At 44.3% G+C, this 20,715-nt stretch overlaps 1 protein-coding gene across 1 annotated transcript in view; it reads right to left on the bottom strand.

Annotated features, from left to right (window-relative positions):
* The window catches only part of LOC308293601 (UPF0606 protein KIAA1549), a gene marked incomplete at its 5' end in the record, with an annotated part of 87,364 nt that overhangs the window by 41,084 nt on the left and 25,565 nt on the right, over positions 1-20,715 (bottom strand). The window contains 2 exons of the mRNA XM_080736188.1: positions 7,176-7,264; positions 7,404-9,680. Coding sequence (XP_080592314.1) covers positions 7,176-7,264; positions 7,404-9,680 — 2,366 coding nt within the window. The remainder of the gene's footprint in view (positions 1-7,175; positions 7,265-7,403; positions 9,681-20,715) is intronic.

Genomic DNA, 20,715 nt, shown 5'->3' on the forward strand with positions numbered 1-20,715 from the left:
TTGACTAAAAGGATTAGGCGTATGTACTATACCACTCCAGCTGTATTTAATGTGTGCTACGACATCGCCACGCGATGTGAGCTTGTGGATCTGCAGTTTTCGCTATTTTTAAAACATTTGCAAGTGAACCCTACAACATTAACTGTTGAGCCCCTAGTCATAACACAGTTAATTCCTCCATGATGTCATAATAACTCCCTCATGATGTCACATACAGGACATTGTAAACAGTTTATGGTCAGTGTTTGAGGGGACACCGTTGTGTTTCTCCAGACTCAAGGAGGCTTGATGTAAATACTGCTGTGGTCTGTTTATCATAGGACCACAGATAAAGACACTCAGGAAGTACAGTAGGCTGCACTAGGCTATGCACGCACGCACGCATGCACGCACGCACGCACGCACGCACGCACGCACGCACGCACGCACACACGCACACACTCGCACTAAACTCAATAATATTGCTCTCTCTCACTAAACCACTTACACCCTATACTTAAACGGCTGGGTTCCCCCAGGGTTCTAATACTTGGGCCACACTTTTTTCTCTCCTCTACACCAAATCTCATTCACCGAGAATAGCTGATCTACAAGCTCACAACATGTAGATCTTGAGTTGAGAGTTGAGAGCTTGTAGATTACATTTTTAAAGTGGTCTGTTTAATCTGTGACTAAATAAGAACTACTTCAGACTACTTTTGAAATACCCGTTATTTTTTCCATTTCCTGAAAAGTTTTGGACATACATGTACAACAGCGAGGATACAGTATACTATTATGCACATTCCACACATGATGGCCATTACAGTAGAGTAGACAGTAGGGGTGGATCCTTTTGCAGCGGCTGCTCAAAGTTCTGTTTTCTCTTTCTAATGAAACGCAAACAGCTTACTGTTATCTTGCTCTGACTCTCTGGTTTAATTATTGTAACAAACTGTCAAGAACTCCAAGTCCTCCACAGGCTACAGAAGCATTTCTATCGCAATCTCTCTTTATCTTGTCTCTCAGGATATGACTATTGTTGGCACCCACAATTTTAAAGCACTTCCGTCCAACAGTCTTTTCACTTTATCCGAAAATAAACAGATGTTGTGTAACCCAATAACCCGATTCTAAAAATGTCACCTAAAACAGTTTTCTGATAAACGTATGTTGCTAATAGGCTATTAGAGTGGCTAGTTTTCAAAAATAGCAGATCTATAAGCTCGTATGAGCTTGTAGATCTGCTATTTTTGAATAACGATGGTATAAAATAACACCAGTTTTAAAGGGTCGAATCAGACATCAGGTGTCCAATGTCTAATGTTTAATTTAATAATATGGTCCGTCAGTCTAGTCATATCAATAGAATTAGCAGGATTCCTAAAATAGTTAATAATGCTATAATGCAATGTGTGCTGTTCCTACTAAAGTGTTCTCTAACTTCAGCTCAACAGCGAGCTAAACTCCAATTTCCCATAGAAAGAACGACAGAATCGTGGAGTAAGATGAGTCCTTTTACTTTGGATTCTTCATCATTATACAGGTCATGGAGTAAAAACTGAAAATAAACAATACACAAAATACAACATCAGATGTTGTCCGGTTCGCTTTACAGTATCTTGTAAATACAATCCTTTTTAATACAATCATTTCTTTTTAATACTAAATAACCATGAACTCCTTTTTTAACATTAACTTATTCTTCTTAATTATGCACACATGAAATGATCAATGCAACATGAAATTATAGTATCCACATGAATTATAACTTACGGCATTGCCTCCTGGTGAGGGCATGCAGAAGGTTAGATGGAAAGCATCAAACTGGACACAGAGGAGAAAGAGATGCACTCTCTGTGCTGCTTCTGACAAGAATGCTGTTTGAGAGCCTACACAGCTGATTCCTGACTAGTGCAATCAACAAAACTCACACACCTGCCTTTGCTAGTCACAGTGACCTCCATTCAATTAAGAGGGCCTTTCATCCATATTGGTACTTCTGTCTTTCAAAGTAAAGCAATATTAAGCAAGATAACAGCATGCAATAGAAATCACATTATAGGACATGACACTCCCCGCCTGACCTTTATGAGGTCACCATCTTATTTTTACATGAGCGGGTTCTGAATATGAACTAGGACTAGTCTACAAAAAGTCTTTGCACAACCTTAGTCCATAGTCTACATTTCCACATTGCACTACTTTTCCCTTATCCCAGGGAAGGTAGCGATGATTGCCGCCATTGGCCTGTTGTTCTGAACAGCTTGATTGTCCTTTGGCAGGACAAGATCTCCTCGTTGAAGGTTTCTTTTGGACTCCGTCCACCTTTGACTGCGTTGCAGGGTTTGTAGGTATTCCCGTTACCAAAGGTTGCTGGCTAGGGCCTGAACTTCCTTCTGTTGTTTTCATGTAGACATCCTTCTTTGAGAAGTCTCCTTGAGGGGGTGAGAGTACAGCCTTCTTGCTGGACCTGAGGGGACTGTCCTGTGACTCCCCGCCATGGCAAGTTTTCTCTTTAACGTGCATGACACGTGTGCGTGGTTGGAGGATTAATGGGCAACCTGTTTCTTGCACATCAGTCTTGAATGCTGTGACTGTTGGCTTGTCAGTTTTGTCCAAACATACGTCTCCTACCAGCACCCAGCCCAAGTCAAGGCGTTGGGCGAAGGGGGTACCGTATGGCCCGAATACATCATACGGCCCAGTGACCTGTTGCCTCACTTGGTGTAGCAGTGTGATATCTCTGCCAAGCAACAGTAGGATCTCTGCTTGCGGGTCGAGCTCTGGGATGTATTCCGCTATTTTCCTTAAGTGTGGGTGGTGCAGGGCTGCACTTGGTGTCGGGATCTCAGACCTGTTGTTGACAATGTCATTGCATTCGAGAAGTGGTGGTAGCGGAATGCCGAGGCTGCCATCCATCGACTCGATCCGAAACCCTTCAGCTTTCCTGCCTGATTTCTGAACCACTCCGGAACACGTTTTCAGGTTGTATGAAGATGGTTCAGCCTTTATGTTAAACCGATCAAAGAAAGCAGATCTTGCTAACGAGCGGTTGCTCTGGTCGTCTAATATCACGTAAGCGTTGATAGCTTCGTCCCTTGAGCCTTCTGGATATAGCTTTGCTAAGCAGATCTTAGAGCACGATCGACCTACTTGGCCCAGATCGCATACCTCTGTACAGCTGGAGCTGACGACGTCCTCGCTGGCGTGGTCTTCTTCCTCCTCCCCGCCATTCTCTGCTGAGGGTGAAGAGGCCCTGGGTGTTTGTGATGGAGGCTCAGGATGCATGGCTGTTTCATGAAAGCTGCTGTGGCACTCCTCACACTTTACTGCATTTTTGCAGTCCTTTGCCAGGTGAGAGGTCGAGCATACACATTTGAAACATATTCCTTTCTCCTTGAGAAAGGCCTTCCTGTCCGAGAGTGGTTTGTTTCTGAATGTCCTGCACTTCCTCAGCGGGTGAGGAAGGTTGTGAATTGGGCATGTTTTACGTGGATCGTTGTCGTTTTTCACAAGGTTGTCTGCATCAGGTTCTGCTGGGGAGACATCGGTCTTGTGAACCGTGATTGGATAGCTGGAGCCTTGACCTTTGAAGGTAGGTCTGTCTGTTTTTAGAGTTGCAGTACTGCTGCTGGAAAGAAGAAAGCTTGGGTCGTTACGGCTTCGCGCTTCGTTGGAGACAAACCGAACAAAGTACTCGAATGGTGGGTAACAGCCGCCATTGTCCATCTTCCATTTGTGGCCGGTGGACATCCATTTTTCTTGGAGCCCGTAAGGTAGCTTCTCGACAATGGGGTTAATGCCCCGTGGAGTGTCCAAATAAGACAGCCCCCTGAGGTAGCCGTCCTCCTTTGCACCCTGGAGCTCCATGAGCAGATCTCCAAGGTCCTGTAGCTTTTTGTGGTCTTTTGCCACCACTCGTGGGAAGTCATCCAGACGCTTGAATAAAGCGTTTTCTAATATTTCGGGAGCTGCATACGTTTCACGGAGTCTTTCCCATGCCTTCTGAAGAGCTGCTGCTGGATTATTTACATGCACGGAACGCATACGCTTGACATGTTCGCTGGATTCCTTACCAAGCCATCTTGTCATTAAATCCAATTCCTCTGTTGCTGTGAGGCCTAACCCTCTGGTAGCGGTGGTGAAGGATGAGTACCAAGCGCGGTAGTTTTCAGGTCTGTCATCAAACTGATATAGGCTGGAGCTCACCAAGTCTCGCCGAGCCAGGAGGGTTACAAGTGAATCAGTAGTAGGCGCATTGGCACTAGTTGCTGGTGTACCTTGGGGGGTGTACGGCGTACCTTGGGGGGTGTACGGTAGAGCTGAAGTATTCAACTTGGAGTAATCCCTGCTTGAATGTCCTTGATCATCATGATCTCCTTTATGAGACTTGTATTCCTTTTTAACAGGACGTGGTGTGCTTGTATCCCTGATTTGGTCTTTGACTGACACTTTTTTGTTGACCGGTTTAGCATGTTGAGGTGAGCTATCCCTCGCTGGGCTGCTGCTGTGCTGCTGCTGTGTCGGTGGAGAAACAACAGCTGTGGCTGGCCGCATTGGTGGAGAAACGATAGTTGTGCTTGGCTGTGTGGGATTGTTGTCGTCAACACAGTCTTGCGATGAAGAGGCGACATGTGGGGTTTGCTGATCGCCAGCAGAGTTGAATATTTGTTGAGAATTTACGAACTCACTTGTCCGCTCCATTTTATCCTCTTCTGAGATGGCGTCCAAGACTTGAAGGTTATGGAAGACTTCGGCTGTTTCCAAAACTATTGCTTCTGCGACAGCTGCATCTGCTTCACGCTTGAAAGTGAGCACTTCCATTTCAGTTTCGAGTTTAGCTGTAGCGTATTGTAACTTTGCTTCCATAGCAGCCTTTTCTTTCTGCATGTCTGCTTCCATAGCAGCCTTTTCTGCCTCCATAGCAGCTTTTTGCTGGTGCATATCTGCTTCCATAGCAGCCTTTTCCATTTTGAGTTGGGCTTCTTGGGCAGCATATTCTGCCCTTACTTTGGCAGCCTCTGCTCTTCCTCGGGCACGAGTAGCTGCGGTGGCTGATGAGCATGATGTCCGTGAGCTCTTCCCACTTTTTCCGCTTTTAAATGAAGTTGCATCGCTGTCCTTTGATGCCATCTTCCTCCCAAGCAGAACACCAGTTGAAGTATGCCTTTTTACTGTGCTGTTCCTACTAAAGTGTTCTCTAACTTCAGCTCAACAGCGAGCTAAACTCCAATTTCCCATAGAAAGAACGACAGAATCGTGGAGTAAGATGAGTCCTTTTACTTTGGATTCTTCATCATTATACAGGTCATGGAGTAAAAACTGAAAATAAACAATACACAAAATACAACATCAGATGTTGTCCGGTTCGCTTTACAGTATCTTGTAAATACAATCCTTTTTAATACAATCATTTCTTTTTAATACTAAATAACCATGAACTCCTTTTTTAACATTAACTTATTCTTCTTAATTATGCACACATGAAATGATCAATGCAACATGAAATTATAGTATCCACATGAATTATAACTTACGGCATTGCCTCCTGGTGAGGGCATGCAGAAGGTTAGATGGAAAGCATCAAACTGGACACAGAGGAGAAAGAGATGCACTCTCTGTGCTGCTTCTGACAAGAATGCTGTTTGAGAGCCTACACAGCTGATTCCTGACTAGTGCAATCAACAAAACTCACACACCTGCCTTTGCTAGTCACAGTGACCTCCATTCAATTAAGAGGGCCTTTCATCCATATTGGTACTTCTGTCTTTCAAAGTAAAGCAATATTAAGCAAGATAACAGCATGCAATAGAAATCACATTATAGGACATGACACAATGTATTTGTGTAGGCCTGTGTGTATGTTTGCCCTCCCCCAACTCTCTTCCTGTTGTGTTTGTTTTAAATCGTTTAAAGTGTTTTAATTATTTATGTTGTTCTTGTGTTGGTGCTGTTGTTCTGTCTTTGTTTGGGTGTTAAGTGTTTTTTTTAGTCGACCACAATGGAAACAAGCTTCAGCTTTTTCAGTGACTTGATCCACTTTGGCGTTGGTGTTTGTCATTTACTGAGACCAATAACATTATTCTATTCTATTCTAGACTTTGTTATGGTCCAGTACCTACAGCAGATGCAAGTTGTTTTTACAGTTCGGACTAGCCTAGCGCAGCTAAACTCTATCTGCCATTGCTAACACAAGGCATGGTGACTGGCTATGCGAGGCTATGTTTGGACACCCCTGGCTTAAACAAAGGCCCCAGACACACTGAAAGCATCAGACAAACTTGCATCATTAAACACAGCCATTGTTTACAGCAGCTGGAAGCTGGGAGCAGACACTGTGCAGGCATCAGAACCTGTACTGTTGACGTGTCTTTCAGAGCTCGCTTCTATTTTGGAGAGCCGGAGAACAGACCATTCCAAATGTTGTAGAGCAATGCAGAAAGGTAACCTATTTATTTATTTGAAACTTGTGCTGTGCAAGTGCACAGGTGCATGTCAAAAGAATGTTGAATATTGCTGAAAAGTTTACATGTGCATGGTAAGGAATATGACAAAAAAGAAGTCATTCTAAAGTGAGTGCTGGCATCTCTTGTGTAAAGTACATTTGTTCCCTGAGCCGTGCACCCAAGACATGTATTGGAACTTTGTTTGTTGACGAGTGCTCCTCTCTCCCTCTTCTGAAGGAATACAAATGAATACAAGAAAACATCATTTTCATTTTTGAAAAATGTATATTATTATTGTGATTATTGCGATTTAACGATTGTTTCGTTCGACTTTTGAGATCGTTCCCTTTATGTGTCACTTATGTTTGTTTTCACTTGTAGAAACAGTTCTAGACACAAACGGACATGTCTTAAATTAAAAAGACGATATAAACAAGCTGACTTTCCTGATGCGTCTTTCAGTGTGTCAGGGCCTCAAGTCCCACTGGGAAACTAAATTAGTCAAAGCCTATCTTGCTTGTTGCTTGGTGGAAATGGAAATTTAAAAACATATATTTGAAAGATATTTTAAAATAAATTTTAAGGACGAACAAATCTGCTCTGGTCACAAATACTGCTAGTTACAGACTCTGTAGCTTTTGAAAATTGTGGATGAGAGTTGTCTGGCATGAGAGACTATTCTATATGTCCGTTCAAAGACAACATACCATCCTGTATGAAACACACAGTGTAGTGGTATGACATTACCTGCAGTTCCACTGATTTGTTGAATTCCACCTTCAGGATGTCTTTGATTTGAGCCTTGGCAAATCCAACGGTGGCACCAACAGGGAAACCTGAGGACGGCAACATCAAGATCTTCATCATCAAAACACATTGCAACAGTCCTAACGCTTCATTTAATTTGGGTTAAGTTTGCATTAAGCATTCAAGAACATCAACGCAAAACAGCACATTTTGAAATCTCCAACTTACCAACTTTGACCAAATAAGTAGGCTTGTCCACGTTGCAGAGGTACTGCCTTGATGTCGGTATATTGGTTGGACTCCTGGGGGCAGTGGTGGATGAGGCGGTAGTAAGACTACTAGTAGTACTAGTACTAGTAGTAGTAGTAGTAGTAGTAGTAGTTTTTGTTGGACTAGTTGTTATGGCAGAGGTTATATTAGTTACAGGGCTGGATGTTCTCATAATAGTTGTGGGTGTGCGGTCTGTCGCGCCCTGGTCTCCCACCATGACTGGGGGCACTGAAGTGGCATTAGTCGTAGGTTCGGCTGACACGGCTGTGGCATTGTTATCAGTACTAGCAGTCACGTTGGACGCTGGCTGGGTGGTGGGTGCAGGGGAGGAGGTTGCGGTAGTGGTCCAGACAGGGGTGATATGAGCGCTGCTTATTAGGACAGACTCTGTGATAAACCAACTGATATCTGCCAGAAGCGACGAGGACGTGACTTTGTCGGGCTGCGATGGGGTGGTAACACTGGGCATGATGGACGCCGTTAGGGAAGTGCTGCCCAGTTCAGTGGTTGGCGTGAACCTTTCAGCGGGGGACGACGTACCATCCAAGTAGGATGAAAGGTCGATGTAGCGGGTCGGCACCACTGACGACTCCACAACCGGCTCCGACACGTTGACCAGCTGAGGAGTCACCACCGTGGCGTTGACCGGAGTCGTTTCGTTGGCAGGCTCGAAGCCCGAGAGGTCCGTCGAGGCTCCGTCCTCGATCCACGTGGCGTTGTCCGAGGGCAGGCGGTCCTCCGTCCCAAACGAGACCGTCGCCATGTGACTCGGGTGCACGGTGAAGACGCTGGTGGCCATTATGTGGGCGGTGCTGATGAACGCCGGGGAGAAGGGTCTGGTGGTGGCGGCGGTGGTGACGTTGCCTCGCTGCTCCGCTCCGGGAGCCGAGCTGGCGTTCTCCCTGGTCAGCTGAGTGGTGTAGTACTCCACGCTGTTCATGTCCGGCAGCAGGGCGTCCGTGGGCTCCACGGTGAGCGCGTCGGACCAGTCCACGTCCAGGGACTCGCTGTGGACCGTGGCCGTGGGTTCTAGCGCCGGCAGAGCGGAAGAGGAGGAAAACAAGAACGGACGGACGGACGCGGGAGGAAAAGAACTGGAGGCCGGCGAAGAAACAAGATGCAGGTGCGTGGAGGAAAGGGACAACAAGCCCACCCTGGAGGGGAAGGCCGTGTCGTAGGTCTCGGTGTTGGAGTCCTGGTCGTCCAGGTCGTACATGTCGGACGGCAGGTTGGTGACCAGCGAGTAGTCGTCCCCCTCGGGGCCCAGGAACGACATGGTCTCCATATAGTCGCCGGAGCCCCAGTCCACGTCCATGGTGTTGGTGGGGAAGAAGTCCTCTGGCAGGGCCTGGGTGGGCTCGGACGACACCGACGCCGGCGTGGGTTGGGGGCTGACGAAAGGCACATTGCTCGGGACCAGCATGCCGGGGCGTGAGTTGAGGAGGGAGTGGACCCCACCGGGTTGGCCCGGTTCGTCCTGCTGCATGGGGGGGACTCTGCTGGGGCTCAGCTCGCTCACCTCCAGGGCTTTACTTGAGGCTCCGACAGCCGGTCCCTCAAACGAGAAATAGTCTAAGCTGTGAGACATGTCCGGGTGAAACTCTGGGATAGCCACTGACGGTTGCGGGGGCTCGAAAGGGCGATCAGGAAGAGAGGTCACGGTTTCCAGGGACTGCCCCGCTTCCATTTGGTTGTTGGGGGCTACCGGGGGCTCACTGGGGTCTCTGCGGTCAGAGGTGAGGATGACAAACTGTGGGGTTGTTGGTCTACTGAGGGTGGATGGTTTTAACTGCGCCGGCGTGGACGCGTTTGACCGAGGTTGCTGCTCAGACACATTGAGAGGGCCGTGAGAGGGAGAGAGCAGGGCTGAGCTTGTCCCCCTCACCTCCAGATCTCTCGGGAGTCTAGCCGCCCCCTCGGTTTGTTGGCTAGGCCCCAGCGCAGGCTCCGAGGGGCTCAGAGGGGGAGTGGAGAGAGGCTTGGATCCCTCGACGAAGAGGTCACTCGGGGTGAAGGATTTAGAGTCTTGCGAGGGGGAAAGGCCCCACTGAGAAAGCACAGCGCCGAACGTCCTGGTGTCAAGGTTTATTGTGGGACTGGATGGCTGGGCGCCGGGCGGGGGGACAGATTGTGTTGCAGCAGTGGAGGCTGGGTCCCCAGGGGCCACGGTGTGCCAGGAGCCCCCATCCTGGAGAAACCTTTGTGCCGTAGAGGAATCCAACCAAGGGTCATTTGCTGGGGAAAAAAACAAAGACACAAAAATACTGAAGTTGAGACAAAATCCTGAAGTTTATGGTTGACAAAACCACCACCATATCATCGTTGTCGGGTGGAGACCTTGTATGTCCAAGACTGTTCGTTTTGTATTTATCGCTTTAAAAATGACCAAATAATCTGCTGTAACAAAACTAGTGAAAATAGCAGATCTACAAGCACACAACGCCTCTCGAGGCGTTGTGTGCTTGTAGATCGGCTGTTTTCACTACATTTGTGCGACAGCCTTGTATGATGAAGCAGGGCTTTACTTGGTGAAAAAACGTACAAACTTGAAACTTGGAGATACGAGGTTTCTGCCCAACAGTGATGATATACCGGTACTTTGTCGTATGACAATATAGTGATACGACTATAGTGAAAATAGATGATCTACAAGCTGCAATGTGACGCTTTAACAAAAACAAGTGTCACCTGTAACGATAATTTAAAGTGGTTAAAATAAAGTAAATCAAAGATGTGAATTCTACAAACCGCTATAAGTGAACTAATTATTGGTTTGTACCGAGTACTGATCCAATCTATTACTTTTACTCAACTATCATAAAGCGATCTCCAGTAGTGAGACCACAAGGTCAAATCAATTTTATTTGTATTATGTCATTTCATCATGCAAAGTAAGCTTCAAGTGCTTCACATTAAAAGACAAAATATGTACAAACACAGACAAACACACACACGAGTGCACGTGTTCCTCCCACGACATTTACAAACCCCACCCATCCATACGGTATATTCACGCGATACAGAATGTATTAAAACGAGGAGATCCAATCTTTATGACTTGTTACATGGTGTCGCATATTGTGCCGTTCTCTGGTACAATACTATTGACTTAAACACAGTGCTTCTATGCGTTCAGAACTTCAAACCCCTTTGTAACCTACGTGCAACACCAGTACACAATGACAACTCATTACATCAACAAGACAGCTTTAGTGCGAGCTGCTATTGCAAGGCTCCTTGGGCTACCCCTGTAGTTAGGTTAAGCTACTCTTCCTCGTGAAAATGAACATTGATCTGCTCGAATCAATGAGAAACAAATTAACCAGCAGACCTGTCCACAAAATGGACATGATATAGGATTACCATTTATCATGAAATGACACTTTCCCCACTCAGCGCTCACCTAGGGAGCAGAGGTTAATGATGATGAATAGACTCTACAGGGCTGTGCAAGGATGATGTCACGTTCAGATGAAGTCATAACCACTGCTGGTGGACAAAGAACCCAGCACCAGTACAGGAGTCCAAAACATACTATACTCCTGCTCAAATTACTCCTACTAATAAGTGAGAGTTGCTCAGTGTAGTTAAATCTATTGGAGTAATTGCTTTTAGAAATGCTGTGTTCAAAAGTGCAAATAATATTAATACAAAATAAAATACTATTTTTTTAAATCAATGCACGTATGAAACAATATCTATAATGAGTGAAAATAGCAGATGTACACACTTACAAAGCGTCAATCCGCACAGCTCGCAGTGCATTGTGAGCTTGTAGATAGGCCATTTTCACTGTTCACTGTAGTAAATTAACCTTTTCCCATCCTAGAAATGTAGTGAAGTCAAAAGTACAATATTTGTCTTTGAAAGTCGTCCCAAAATACAGATAATCAAAAACAATGACTGTACTTAAGTACATTAGATCAGTGAATTTCAAGGACCTCCAGTTTGATAAGAGACCCCAATTTGAAATTATTTGAATATGAGTGTTAATGTAACTCTGAGAGTTGCAGACCCATAAGGGTCCATTTGGTTCCTATAACTATCAATCATGTAGCTGGGGGACCCCTGGAACCCTCTCAAGCACTCCTGGGCGTTCTGGGACCCCACATTGAGAACCAGTGCAGTAGATCTTAATAAATCACTAGTACAAAGTCAACAAATCAACAAATGTCAACAAGCACACAAAGAGCATGATTACGTCGCCTGATTGGCTGTAGTGATTTTCCGACTGCTGTGAGTCTTGGGTCAAATCACAGCTCTAACAAACTATGGTGTCATTTGCTAAAGTGCCTACAAATCTGAAAAATCAATTATGGACTAAATAGCCCATGGCTACAACAGAGATGGCACAGGAATTAAAGAAATGACCATGCTTGTTTTATTAACATTATAAGAAAAGCATTTAAATCTCATTGTAAACAGAACTAGTCAAATCCTGCACCTTCCATATTTCCAATTTGTATGTGGCCTGATTCCATCTGTTATGACCGAATATGCTGACATGGCATACAGGCACGGAACATATGTTGCAAAATTAATGGCTGGTCAGTCTGGCTCAGGGCTTTATGTGCTGGGCTATCAACCCATGCACTCAAGAAAGACTGTAAGGGCTCCGACTGACTTTAGAGCTTTTTCTTTTTCCCAGCTTGCAACCCTGTTTTGTAATTTATTTGTGCTATTTATGGTGTTTGACTGTATTGCATATGCTCTGTTGTATACGCTCTGTTTGTATGTTGGGGACCAAGGATGAACATAATCAATCATCTCTAAATCCTCTGTATATTTACAGGGCATTAGGCTATATGTATTGTTCATTTATACATGTTATCCCTCCCAAATAATCAAATACATTAAAATGAAAGAACGTTTCCATTTGTGTTTTTACTGATGAATGGTGCTACAGTATTTTGCTCTCGCCAAGAAGCATCACTATGTGTTTCAATATTAGCTAATGCACTGACGGTAAATATTGCTTTGTTGATTCAGACAGAGGTGTTGAAGGCCTTTTCACTTCTTCTTTTTTTTTTTTTTACACTGTGTCATTGTGTGTCATACATGGTTTAACAGGGCAACAAGACTACAACAACGACACACTGCATCCACAATCTGACACACGTTGTGTGTATTGTGAGAAGGGCTGCATGCCCGTGAACTCAAGGCGCTGCTGGGAAGTGAAACTTGAATAATTCACAGTGATTGGCATATCAAACTGCTCCAAGGAGATGGATCAGTTTGCCTCATTTAAAGTCTGACGTGTGTGTTGTTCACATTCAAAAGCCAAACAAAAGACATTTTTCTCAGGCTAAGGAGGATGAAGCAGGGACCCCTACTACATATTGGTATTGCATAATATTGAATTGAAGATTAAAACGTTTTCATAGATGGCTTCATACTTGTTTGACAGCACTATCATCAGTGTTGGGTCAATTAATGTTTTGTTTGTTTACACATTATCTATTCGTTGGATTTGGTGTCAATGTGTTTTTTTCAGAAATGTAACCTTTTAAACCCTCGAGGTTTAGTCAACTCGACTGTTGGCTCTGTATTTGTTCCGCTCTTTTTCTCTCTACACCAAGTCTCCTAAAATAGCCGATCTACAAGCTCCCAACGCCTCACACGCTTGTAGATCTGCAATTTTTCAGATTTGGCAGATCCCATGTAGTTACTCTGAGGACCACCTAGGAGGTCGCGGACCCCATGTTGAAGACCCCTGCTTTATTAGATCTGATCCAGGACACAGATCACCAAAATGAGAGTTTTAATTAAGAGTGGTCTGACATGAGTCTAGTTAGGGGTTGTGTTCTGCTCAGGGACACAGACCAGTGGCCTTCTCAAAGGGGTGACCCCTGGGGGGTCCCCAGTAAAATTAGGAACAGTTTAACCACTTAAGCACTATTTCGATAAATAGCCAATCTACAAGCTCACAATGTGTCACGGTGCAATGCGTTGTGAGCTTGTAGACATGCTATTTTTTGAAAATATTGCCTGGCGTCCCTAGTTTGTGGTTGCCAGGTTCAAAGTGTTTAATGTCACTGTAATTCCACTAGCTAGAAGGGCATCTAATGAGAGAATGTCTAATCAGATCATAGGTTTCTCTTTCCACCTACAGTAGAGACCGTTGTATAAATATGTACTTAATCTAATCTAACAAAATATAAATCTTTTCAAATACACATCAACTTGGAGGTCGGGCCACTGACATGTGTTGAGAACCAGTGCTATAGTTTATAGAAGCTATAAATACACAATAATAAAAGCATAGGTTGCGTGTCTTCAATTTGTCATTGAGAGTAGGTCGACAAGAGTGGCAGAAGCAGAGGACTTTAAAAGGAGACAGACGTATGGCGTTGCCAGAAAGCCAGCCACCAACAGCCTCTTCATCTGGGGACAGTGACTCAGCAAACCCCCCTGTCTCACTGCTCCTCTTTGCAGCATACAGTCAGCGACAGCATCTCACAATCACACACACTTCAAAAGAACCGCCGGCCGGGGCAGCAACGCAAGCGGAGGGGTTTATTTTTAACACCGGAGCAGCACATTAAGAGCCAGATCCTCCCGGGAGGGAGCGCATCGACTCAGACAGAGACTATACTTTCTGAACTTCATCTTCAATTTGCCTCATCACTTAATATATCTGTAGGAGACAGCACTTGGCTGCGCCCAAGAGAAAACTCCCTGCTAAATTATATCCTAGACTGGTACCTTAATTGAGTCAACATGGGCCCCGCCGCTGCCGTCGTTCTCGGAAAGAACGTAGCCAGGAGTTTGTTCCTGTTTAGGGGGAGGTCAGTGCTGTACTGTACGCTCGCCAAAATGACACACAGGCCCTCGTGTGCGGCTGTTTCCAAGTGTTTGAACACTGGCTGAGCAGCGCACAGTAGGACACGCACTCACACACACACGCGCAGCAAGCTAGGCGACCGACACTTTCACACACTAATAAGAGGAAAACAAAGGGGCTGCCAACAGTCTGTCCTGAACAGGAAAGTCACTTTTTTTGTACACTCTCGGGATTACATTAACACAACGACTTCACTGTGTGAGGGTTAGGACATTGACCACTTAAATAAATATAATGTATTTAGTTGACCAGAGACGCGTCCAGGGGTTTATAATGGGCCTCCTCAAGTTTTCCCTCTACACCAAAATCTCTTTGCAGGAAAATGTACAAGCTCCCAACGCATTGTGACCTTTTGGATCTAGGGTTCAAGTCGTTAAAAGGCAATACAGAGACTATTCACTGGTGACCTAATTCCTGTCATTTATTTTTTCCGGTATGAATACAAAGCAACATGACGTGCCTTAAGAAAATAAGACACAACAAAGCTACATGCGTAACAAAAGATGTGGGCAGTGATGATGTTAGAAAGATGCAGGTGATGAAAAAGGGAAGCAAAAAGGACATGAATAAGGTTGTGTTGGCAGGAGAGGAGACAGAGTAGGGCTTATGTGGGTTGAGTTGAAAGGTGTTACGTTTTTTTCTGGGACATCCACGGTTCCACTTCCAACCTGCCGTCCCTATTTTAGGGACCATGCCATTGTGGGTGAAACATTTATCATTTTTAAAAAGCTCACACCGTGTTAAAAATAATTGCCATTTTCAAATGCCGACATTGTACGTCCAAGTATAAAATTAGGCTTCAGTAGTTTTGCGAGAGCTAGGTGTTCTATTGAGTATGTGTGTATGAAAATAAATACGTCGAAAAACTAAACAGGGAAGAGAGAGAGGGGGGGAAGGGGGACGTGGGAGAATGGGGTAGTGGGCCAAGTGGAGCACCGCAAAACCCAGTGGACCCCAGCCTCTCCGGTCCTGCATGGTCCCTATCAAAAGAAAGGGAGGGGGGAGGGGGGGATGACTCGGGAGGCAGCTGGTGAGTGTTAGCAAAGATTTCTCTTCCTCTCCTTCTCTTTTGGTGTAGTTTGAATTTTCGGGTTTCTGATCCGGTCAGAACGGAAATAACTTTACGTCATGATGTGACCGGAAACCAACGACCGGAACCACCGGCCAAGTGCATCTCCAAAATGATTCTCCTAGTTAAAAATAGTTTATTTTGGTATAATAATGTTTTGGTATGTCCATTTTCTATACTAACTTGTAGTGTGACAACTAGCAATACTAAACTAATTGATTCGCCTTATGTGGGGAACAAAAACAATGCAACGCCAACCGGAAACCAACGACCGGAACCACAATTATTGTTTTCCTTTTTTCTAAACCGGATCACACGGCTAGTTTTAGAACGAATCCCAGTCTTTCCTCCGCAGTGGAAAGTCTGGTGATGCGAGGTTACTTTTGATGCACTTTTGAGGCCTTTATGGTCCTCCCCATGGGGGAAGGTGCTGGCCTGACCTTGCTCCCCACCTTGAACACTCGCCCCACAACCCCGCAGCGGCCCTCAGGAGGGGAGCCTGGACGTTCGTTGCTGGTTGCCAAACCTTGTGTTTTTTGTCAGAGGTGACCCAGCCCCCCCTTTGTGCCAGAATGGCCTAATTCCTCATTTTTGAGAGGAACAAAAACGTTGTGGTGAATAGGAGTTGTACTGTGGTAATCCCACAATTCTGTAAAGTTCTCACTGTTTCCAAATACTGGGTCGGGACCCTTTTGTGGGTCCGGACACATTTTTGTGGGTCCCCTAATTTTTGGTTTCCTACATTTTGTTTTGAATTATTATTATTTCAAAACATTTTGAAATAAACATTTCCAAAAAACTTTTTTTCATGAATTAAAAACAAAATTCAATTATTTTATTATTTTTAAATTAGAACACAAATGTTTAAGAAGTAGTGAAATTAGACAATCTTCACAACGCAGTGCGAAGCGACGTGTTGTGAGCTTGTAGATTGGCTGTTTTCACTAGTTTGTGTCCCGCAAACATCTAATCTCTCTTTTGGGCCTCGAGCTAAAACGTTTAGGAACGACCACTGTAAACCATTTTTCACCCAGTGCCAATGGCCCAGCCAAGATGTAATCCTGGTCGCTGCTCTCCCTCTGCCAACCTGGGGAGGGCCCCGAACTGGGCTCATGCTTCCTTCAATGCATGAGGAGGAGTGTGTAGGCTGCCTCTTATCACCTGACAGGGGGGAGTTTCTCCGGCGGAACACGTTAATCCAACCAGTTCCTTTCCCCTCCATCAGGAGCCCCGGCTGACCAGGGGAGGCAGTATAGAGACCAGGATTACTGCATGTGTCTTAGAGACACAGTGGAAAGAGGGGCCGCTTGCTGGTGGTCTCTGAGTGACAGCAGTCTGGAGTCAACGTTGTTTAATTGGCTCCCCCCCTCGGCCTAATTTACACTGGTGCACAGCACTGCATGTGTAACATCATATACAGTACACTGGCTTACTACAGCGCTGCACGTGTGACCCTAAAATGTCACTGCACCTCAGCGCGCAGCAACAGCAAGAAGCTCGTTCATTATACTGTCACAATTAGGACAAATATTAGACTTGCTGGAACGGCTTCACAACGGAGCAGCGTATTTGAAAGAGCGTTTTTAAAGGACACATTTAAAGCCTGAAGTCATTCGATGTGGTTATGATGAAGATGATGATGATGATGATGATGATGATGATGAAAACAGAGAGTGTTGGAGGATGGGGGCTATTAACAGATTAAACAGCCCAACTGCCCTTTTGAAGTCTGCGTGTGTGTGTGTGTGTGGTGCGTGCGTGCGTGCGTGCGTGCGTGCATGCATGTGTGTGTGTGTGGGGGGGGGGGGGGGGGGGGGGAATGGAAGGGAATGACAGAATGACAACCACAAATCATTGTGTTGTGGCGTGGGGTGGGGACATCAGTGACTGTGAGCTTCCAGGACACATACGACGGACGTTGCGTCAGCAAAGCTCACAGGATCACTAAAGAAGTCATGCCGACCACAAACAGTTTGGGATGCTGCCACGTGGCAAGTGGCTTTGCCGCCACAAGGCCGTGGGCGGTGTGCTGCGAAACATCTACTTCCCCAGACAATCAGGTTTACACAAAAGCAGACCAGGAAGAATAGTATAATAACAAGCTTCGGAAACGTCTCAATTGAATGAATTTTGTTCGGAAGTTTTAAGAAATCGAATCATGTTGAGATCTCAGGATCCAAAAAGTTGTGGCTCAAATGTGGATATTGGACTTCATGTGGCTAGACTGTGACGTCAGTCATCTACGATGACAGTATTTATGAGATGGTATGACATACAGTATGACTCCAAATTTGGGCAAGGTTTCAGAGCCCCTTTGATTTACGTTACAAAAGTTGCATATTTCCCAAAACTAAACAAGAATTGACACAGTCAATATATAAGCTGGGCAGATGTCACAGTCAATTTATGAGCTGGTCTCAAAAGTTTGAAAAAAAAAAATTTTTGAAAAAAAAAAAAAAAGTTTGAAAAATGGCAGACAAGGATTGTGTGTGGAAAATTTCACATGGATAGGGGCAAAAAAGTGTGATGTGACGTGACAGACAGACAGACTGACGGACAGACAGGCGGTGGAGGTTTTCATAGTAACTGCGACCTGACGGTCGCAATTATAATCATTAGTATTGTTTATTTTAATTATTATTATTAAGGAACTCTAGAAATCTCAGTTGGAACTGTTACCCCAGTGACCCGATGCTGGATAAGCGGTTGAAGATGGATGGATGGATTATTTTAGAGTAAGCTACTTTATTTACCATTATTGTGTACTCCGCCACATGGGGGAGCAATCTTCAATTCAATCATAATTCAAATAAGCTTTATTGGCATGAGAACACAAACGTTTACACAGTGTTGGAAAAGTACATACATTCTAACTTGGAGAACTTGGCTATTTGTACTTTATTTTAGTAAATCCAATTTCCAATATTTTAACTTCTACTCCACTAGGCCACATTTATTTCAAAACTTATTTACAAATTATAATATAAAATAGGCCTATACATAAACCACTTTAACTCACACAGTAACTGTGTGAATTGTTTCGAAACTAACAAATTGGCCTATTTCAAAACAATACTTGAGTTCTATTGTTTTATCACCGTCACAATAACTGTGAATTGCCTCGAAACTAACACATTGGCTATTCAAATTACACAGCTATGCTTTAATTAATAATTATGTGCAACTGTGGTGTGGATGCTTATAGACATACAGCTATGATACCGAGTTAGCATGTATTTTGTTGTGAATGTATTTATTTATTTATTGGGGAAAAGCTTCCGTTACATGTACTGTACTGTACCTGTTTCCTATTTCCAATACTTTTACTTCTACTCCACAATACATCTCGGATCCAAATATCATACTTTTACTCCACTACATTTACTTGAAAACTTTAGTTAGTGCTGATACTTTTACTTGAGTATAGTATGTGAGTACTTTTTCCACCACTGGTATCAATAAACGAGAACTACTATTCTAGGGTGACCATATTTTCAGCCACTCAAACCGGGACGCAAAACACTGTTGCCTAAAACTGGGACCCTAAAAGCAATGCGCACGTTACCGCGCACGAGCGCGTGCCCATTCTCTAACGTTCGTGCACGCGCGCACACGCACCACAGGGTTGCAAACAGGCAGTGAGTGATTGACAAACAGGCTCAGTGTTGAATTCAGACACGCAATGAATTTCTTCCTTTTTTCTGATTGGTTAGGTGAGCATGTTTTCACGAAAAGAACATGATAAATGTCTATGCAACCACTGAAAACAGCTACTATTATTTTAATTCTGGCGAAAACCGGGACAATTTTGTAGTGAATGTTGAAAACCGGGACATATTAGTGTTTTAGAGATATTTGTCGGGACACCGGGACACGTAGCTTGAAAACGGGACTGTCCCGGGTAAAACGGGACGTCTGGTCACCCTATACTATTCTATCTCTTTCTCATAATGCCCAAATGTAATCCTTTGTTCTGCTGTCATAAGCCCACGTTTGCCAATAGTCTTCAGGTGTTAATGGTCAGTTTCTAAATAATTTACACACAGTAACTGTGTGAATTACTGCTCGAAACTGGACATTAACACCTAAGATAGCTAACTGTAGCTATGCTAAGTGCTTTGTGTAACTTGGGTCTCAGTGTTTGTGTAACTTCGTGAAGGATCATCTGACTGATAATAAACCACAATCTACAGGCTCAACCACCTCGCATTGTGAGCTTGTAGATTTTCATAGATTGGCAAAAATAGAGTTGGATCACGTTTTATTCCAGTAACCCAGTTGTTTATACGATAGCTACATTAGCCTGCAGCTAGCGCTAGCTAGCGTTAGCCGTTAGCCACTAATAAACAGTCATCCAGAATAGTCTAATAAGTCAACTTTCCGACGGCAAAGGAACGATTACATTCCATGTGTCCTTCTGATAGATTTTTCCCCCTGGCTGTCATTCCTGTCAATGTTTTATTGTCCAAAAAAACGCTCTGGACGTGGATACTGTTCTATTCAATGCTAAGCTAACTCAACAACAAAGGAAAGGACTGCAGCATTTGCGGAAGTCACAGACGCCTCCAGGCAGGAAGCAAGCGGATCATTTTTTCCTCCAAAGCCCGAGAAGAAGAAAACGGGATAATAAATAAATAATAGATTAAATCATTATAACAACATTACGTGGTTAATAATTGTTCATTTGGAACATACGTGGCATTAAATTAACTGAATAAATACCGGAATAAATATCGCTAAGTAATGGAGTCTCGATATTACCGCATTTGGCTACAAAGGGCTAATACAGGCTGGCTAGGACTAGCATGTTAGCCATATTCTGGGAGGACCAACAAAAATATGTCACGATCTCTCACATTAATTAAAAAAAGTCCTATTTACATGCAGAGTTAAGCTCTGGCGTTTATGTGAAATGTAGCCTAGATATTTTGAGATGCTTTTGTGGCTTTATCACATTTTAGTGAATTGGGTCGCCGTTTTATTCCATGAGTAATTGTGTATAACATGCCAGCGTTAGCCTGCAGCTAGCGCTAGCTAACGTTAGCGTTAGCCGTTAGCCACACATCCAGAATAGTCTAATAAGTCAATTTTCCAACGGCGAGTGAACGATTGCATTCCGTGTCCTTCATGGATTTTTTTTCCCCCTGGCTGTCAATGTTTTATTGTCCAAAAAGAAAACGTTCTGAACGTTAAAACTAGATAGTTTTACGATCATGACAATGTTGTCAATGCTAAGTCAATGCTAAGCAGGGACAACAAACATTTGAGTACTTTTGCCAACACTGCTAATTTCCCCCATAGCCTGGACTCTCGCCCCATTGTCTGGAAGGGCACTCCTGGGGTACTGTCCTGCGATT

The sequence above is a fragment of the Nannobrachium achirus genome, assembly GCF_963921795.1.
Source record: "Nannobrachium achirus genome assembly, chromosome: 11".
Lineage (NCBI taxonomy): Eukaryota > Metazoa > Chordata > Actinopteri > Myctophiformes > Myctophidae > Nannobrachium > Nannobrachium achirus.